The following is a 6,076-nucleotide window of genomic DNA, read 5'->3' on the forward strand; positions in this document are numbered from 1 at the left end:
CTCAATCCAAAATAATCCCCTCCAAACGAAAAACATCAGAGAAAATGTCCTTCCCCTTAACCTACCCCACCACCCGCTCTCTAACGGGCGGCGACCTTCTTGCCCAGTCTCTCAAGCAGCTCGGCGTGACCGTTGCTTTTGGCTTACATGGCGGACACCTAGACGCCTTCCTCATGGGCTGCGAGAGCGTCGGAATCAGGCTCATTGATACGAGACACGAGACAGCAGCCGTACAAGCCGCCGAGGGCTACGCAAAGGTTTCAGCGGGTATTGGTGTTGCATTTGTGACGGCGAATAGCGGGTGCGTTACTTTCATCTTTTACCTGGTCACCTGGTACACCATACTAGAGAAGCTAAAAGGGGACTAGGTTTTCAAACGGTATCCCCGGCCTCGCATCCGCACTCGCAGATCGCTCCCCGATCCTGGTGGTAACCTCGTCGCCGCCGCTGCGTGACAGCGAAAATAACTCGCTCCAGGGCATCATTGATCAGGTCGTCGCAAGTCGGACGTTGACAAAGTTTGCGCATCGAGTTACAAATCCTGAGGATGCGCCGAGGTTGGTTAGTTTGGCTGTCAGGACGGCGACGGCGGGAGCGCCGGGTTAGTTTCTGCCTATTTCTCCTCATGCCCGTCCTCAGCTGGGACTCTGAATGAGGCTAAGTATATTGGCGAGTATGTACAGGGCCGGCACTGCTTGACTTCCCTATTGATGTGCTTTTCACGCCGGTGCATGAGAATTTGATTTCGTGGGGGTCAATTACGTCTCCGCGTTCTTATGCGCCGGGTCCACATGTTGAGGCTGTTAAGGACGCTGTGGGTTTGCTTAAAGCTGCGACAAGGCCGGCCATCATCATCGGTAGTGGAGGACAGGGGGAGGAGGTATGCTATATCCTCAAATACTCAACTCCATGCGCAGTTTGGCCAAGCTAACCAGGGACCACTGCACCCCAGACAACGGCACACCTCCTCTCCCTCTCAAACAGCCACAACATACCCGTCTTCGACACGCAAAAATGCATGCTCTCCTCGACGCTATCCTGGAAATGCAAGTTCTACGGCGGATCGGCTGATAAACTCGCTCTCCTGCCTGCTGTTCAAGCCCCCCATCCAGACTTGATCTTCCTCCTCGGCGCACGAACAGGCATGTTCCTAGGCGGCCGCAGCGGGGCAATCATTCCATTTCATGACAAATGCAAGCTGATCCACGTTGACGTTGACGGGGGCGAGATCGGCCGCACGCTCCCTGTCGACCTGGGTGTTATCTCGGACGTGGGACAATTCGTTTCTTCTTTGGATGATCAACTCAGGTCACTACCCGCAACAGGGAACAAAAAAACCGACGCAGATTGGGTAAGCAAAGTAATATCCATTAAAGCACGCCCATCCCCCTGGGACTCAGATCGGGAAACCACGCTCTCGGGCCGGATGCATCCACACCACGCTCTCAAGGCACTCTTCACCTCTCTTTCATCAGACCCTCGTATCCAAGACCCCATCCTTGTTCTTGATGGTGGAGAATGCGCCCTCTGGGCTCATAGCCTCGCTCATATCTTAAATCCACGCGCAATACTTAAGTCCACTGGTGCCCTCGGGTTCCTGGGGAACGGATTTGGATATACCCTAGGCGCGGCTATCGCAGCACCAAGGACCAAAGTTATAAATGTGCAGGGTGACGGGTCTGCCGGATTTCATCTTATGGAGCTAGATACGTATGCAAGGCTGGGTGTTGAGGTTATTACTGTTGTGATGAATAATCATTGCTGGGGAATGAGCAGTAATGGACAGCAGCTGGTTTATGGGGACTTAAACCCGAAAAGGCCGGTCAGTACCCTGTCCGCCGTTACAGAGTATGCAGACGTCTCGAGGGGCTTAGGGAATAGGGGTTTCAAGGCACAGCGAGTTGAGGAGGTTCTTGATGCTGCCCACGAGCTTCTGGAACGGGAAGGCCCGGCGTGTCTGGAGTTGATTGTGGACTCAAAGCCCATCCACCCGGTTACGGAGATGATGGTTGGGAAGACGGAGGATCCGGACTTGGTGGTTGTTCCTTACTATGACAATATCCCTAGGGCTTATTACAAAGTCTAGAGTAGGTAGCTATTATACGGCGACGCCGCGGTTGATACTTTCATGCTTCGGCGTAGCGAGGATCTTGATATGATCGTTTGGCTTGATGAGTTCCTTGAATCCCTTTTCGACGATGTCCTCCAGTAGGAGGCGGCTGGTTATCATCTTCTCGACGCCCTGGAAGCGGCCTACTTGGTCCGGCCCACCGTTAATATCCAGATTCAGACTGCTGATGAGGGCAAAGAGAGGACTCACCGGCTACGAACGCGTTGACCACATCCTTAAAATCATCCTGGTTATACGCCAGCGAGCACTTGTACATTATATCCTTCCACATGAATGGGGCGAGGGGGAGCGTCATCTACCTCATATCAGCCCGTCACTGTACTCCTTAGAAGGCGTGGAAAACCTACAGGCCCCTTTGGCACCGCAAGGTTGATATAAACACCCCTAAACCTCAGACTCTGACAGCCGGCATCAAAGCCTGCCTGGGCACCAGCGCAGTCAAACACAACACCCACACCATCCCCTGTCAACAACCTGACCTTCTTCGGCACATCAACTTGACCAGAATCAAAAACCTCCGTGACGATCTCCATGCCACGTAACGTCTCCCTTCTCGCTTGAGACACCTCAGAGACATAGATCGTCTTTGCGCCACGGGCTTGCAGGACATAGCTTATTGCTATACCGACCGGTCCAGCACCGATAACAAGGATGGGAACGGTGCTGAGATCTACCTCGTTTTGGTGAGCCGCTTGGCAAGGCGAGATAGACAGGAAGAGGTTAAGAGCATGCCACGCGACAGCAAGTGGCTAGATCAGGGCTGCGGCTGCGAGATCCATGTACGCAGAACCGTCCTCAGAGAGAACATGCACAGCCTCCGGTCTGACAGCGACAAATTCTGAAAGGCCGCCGCCACCTCCAGAGAGCCCCATGAAGCCGATCTTTTCGCAGCTGTTTGTGGCCGTATGCAAGCAGGGCGTGCAAGAGGAGCAATAGTAGCGCGGGTCGACGACGACTGCCTGCCCCTTCTTGAGGTGGGAGATGGACTCTGGAACATACTTAATGCGTCCTGTGAACTCGTGCCCCATCGTCACAGGGAGCAGAGCGTTTGTGAGCGGGTGTGGTCCAGATTGAAGGGAGGGAATCGCGAAAGGCCCTATCGTCCTTGTCAGCATGGCTCACCAAGCGGATCATAAGACGACTGTCATACCGAACATGTACTCATTGAGATCACTTCCACATATCCCGCACCATTCGACCTCAATCAGGACTCTGTCATCACTAGCTTGCGGAACTGGGACATCTTCAACACGTACGTCGCCGGCGGCGTAGAATTGGGCTGCTCGCATCGTTGTCTGAATAATGTGATATAGTTCCTACAATTGTATTACTATAAGCGGACCATTAATCATATAAATGAGGGGCAGTTCCCCGAGCTCATCGGCCCTCGGCTGTCCTTAATTACTCCGCGTCGTTATTAGCCAATGCCATGAACATTGCGGAGAACGAGTAAATCTTCCTATTGGGGATGTTGTAGGTTGTATAGCAGTTTCAAAGTCATTGTCCACATTACATACACCCCTATAGTAATGTTAGCTAGTGAATTAGCATGATGAGTTGACCCAGTGGCTCTTGAGTCTCTGCTTCCATCATATATTGCAATATTACTGACAGAGGCTTACTGCTTTTGAATCTGGCTTGCGATGAGTCCTTGTATCTGCCTTGAGGTTGATCTATGCTTCAGTCCTGTGGGTATTCTTGCTTTGCGCTGCTGCTTCTCCACGCCTATTACTTCTTTTTGATCAGTTGGGTTCTTGCACTCACTTAGCCACAACGGCCACAAGTCATTTGGTCTTTTGCAGCATTCAATGTACTCGGCATGCTCGAAGCGCCTTAGACGGCTTCCAAACCTTGATGTGCTGCAGCGCATCACATGAATGACTGGAGAGAAACATTTGTGTTGGTGGTTGAGGGAGTGTGCTTGCGTAAATGTTAGCGCTTTCAATTCAGGCAGACTAAACCACTTCTAAGAAGTAATATATCGAGTGCTAAGATAAAGGAATCATGGTGCTACACCAGCCAAGCCAGAAAAGAACTAGATCGCATTTTCGACCTCGTCTAGTGCTGTTGCGTGAGCCAGTATACCATCGGGCCTTAGGATCACCATCGCACCCCTTCCAGGCGAGATAGTATATGCAGCATGGGCCGATTGATCTTGGTCAAAGCAGAAATACCCGAGTCTTGGAATACTGAAGAACCTGTCGCCATGGGCCACATTTTGGGCGACGACAGTTATGAACCGGATCATGTCTCTGGGAAGGCGAGTGACGAGTGCACCCAGCGCTTCTACTACTATTGCTAGATTTGCTTGGGTTTCGGACGGCTGCCCGGCAAGGATTAAGACGTACTATTGACCGAAATTCTTGGTCAGATTGAATAACCGGACCGGCAGGCGCGAGCCTGGGGGGATACACCAGGCCGTCTGGAGCTCTCCAACCAGCGGATGTCATACCGGTAGTCGAGGGCCGATTAATCATGTTTTCGTTGTAGTGAATTCCGAGCCCAATTGAGAACTGGATCGTCTCGTTGAAAAGCTTTGTGAAGAGCTCGTTTGCGGCCGTGTACCGTCCTTTATACGAATCTGGGATCTGGCCAGATATCACAGCGGAGAAGGCTTTGTCGAGCTCAATAAGGCGGTGCGCGGCTGGGCGGCATTCACTGTCGTAGGTTTCTAGGACACCTTTTGGTGTACCAGCCATTGATCGTACCACCGAGCTTCCAGGCCAGATTGACTGCGTCGTGCACGCCGGTGTTCATGCCCTGGGCGGCTCCCGAGGAGTGAGTGTGGCACGCGTCGCCGCCCAGGACGACTCCATTGTTACTGATGTAGGTATCGGCAACATGTTGGTTGATACTGTATACTGTTAGATCATTTGATGGTCTAGTCAGCACGCAAGACTGACCTGTACAACGTCCACCATTCTATACTCTCGAGGTCCAGGGTAAATGGTTCCATTGACTTGACGGCTTCCTGTTTCGCGTCCTCCTCGGTAAGCCGGTTACCGTATTTAGCCAGCATCTCTTTGTCATGGTGAATTCGATGCGCTTAACGCCATGATCTAGTTGCACCCAGAGGACGTTGCCGTGGTGCTTGGACTCAATGGAAGCAAAGCCTAGATCAGCATCCGGCATGTTCGTCCTGAACCTTCCATCAGTTCGCACCCACCGGTGGTGGTACGCTCTCCCTCAATGGGAACGTTGGCCAGACGTCGAATCAGCGACTGACCTCCATCTGCACCGATGATGTATTTACTGAGAGAGAGATTAGTTAGTACCTCCAGTTTTGATATACCTGAGGCCTTACCATTTCACCACCAGAAGCTGATCCGTCTTCGAATTGCGTACGTGCGAGGTCACTTTATACTCATCCTCACTCTCGTGGTCAAGCGAGAATGACTCTAGCTTCCAGCCAATGTAGGGTTCAACACCTAATTTCTGGTAAGACTGTCGAATGACCTCTTCCGAGTATTTTTGACGGATGTTGAGGCAGTAGTCCAGGTAAGTCCCGTGCATTGCTTCAAACATCGTATGCCATCCACGAGTGGTTACACGCCTGCCATCTTTAAGGGTTACGCTGTTTCGACCAGCGTCGATCTCCTCGACGAGTTGAATCAAGCATCTCGAGGGTACGCGGATACAGCGTGGTTGCCCTGCCGTACATCGCTTGCATGTCTTTGTCATGCTGTTCTTCGTATCGTTAGTGCAACTCCTATTATATTATCAATAGAGTACAATGTCACCTACCAACCAGGAGAGACGCCACTCCTTGTCTTGCAAGACTGTACGCAACAGTCAAGCCGACAGGCCACCGCCAACAATAAGAACATCGGTACTAATACACTGAGACATTGCTTTGAAGGTAAGAACCATTAAGCAGCGAAGGATGAATGGTGTATGAGGTTCCGGTTGTTTTGTTGTCCTTTTATATTCACTACCTCCCGGCAC

At 51.8% G+C, this 6,076-nt stretch overlaps 2 protein-coding genes across 2 annotated transcripts, besides 1 other annotated feature; one reads left to right on the forward strand and one right to left on the reverse strand.

Annotated features, from left to right (window-relative positions):
• Positions 1 to 6,076: part of a sequence feature (contig 1.75 1..213493(-1)) that runs on past both edges of the window.
• On the forward strand, positions 45 to 2,086 carry ANIA_04345 (thiamine pyrophosphate-binding protein; the record flags this gene model as incomplete). Its single annotated transcript, XM_656857.1, has 4 exons — positions 45 to 301; positions 369 to 601; positions 684 to 880; positions 953 to 2,086. 4 exons carry the CDS (start codon positions 45 to 47, stop codon positions 2,084 to 2,086), a joined length of 1,821 nt encoding a protein of 606 aa, XP_661949.1.
• ANIA_04344 (uncharacterized protein) lies at positions 2,881 to 5,812 on the reverse strand (the record flags this gene model as incomplete). The annotated part of the gene is made up of 11 exons (XM_656856.1): positions 2,881 to 3,227; positions 3,282 to 3,426; positions 3,649 to 3,652; positions 3,754 to 3,856; positions 3,896 to 4,012; positions 4,217 to 4,478; positions 4,513 to 4,802; positions 4,840 to 4,985; positions 5,035 to 5,152; positions 5,298 to 5,383; positions 5,436 to 5,812. 11 exons carry the CDS (start codon positions 5,810 to 5,812, stop codon positions 2,881 to 2,883), a joined length of 1,995 nt encoding a protein of 664 aa, XP_661948.1.

Source organism: Aspergillus nidulans, chromosome III (genome assembly GCF_000011425.1).
Source record: "Aspergillus nidulans FGSC A4 chromosome III".
Taxonomy (NCBI): Eukaryota; Fungi; Ascomycota; class Eurotiomycetes; order Eurotiales; family Aspergillaceae; genus Aspergillus; species Aspergillus nidulans.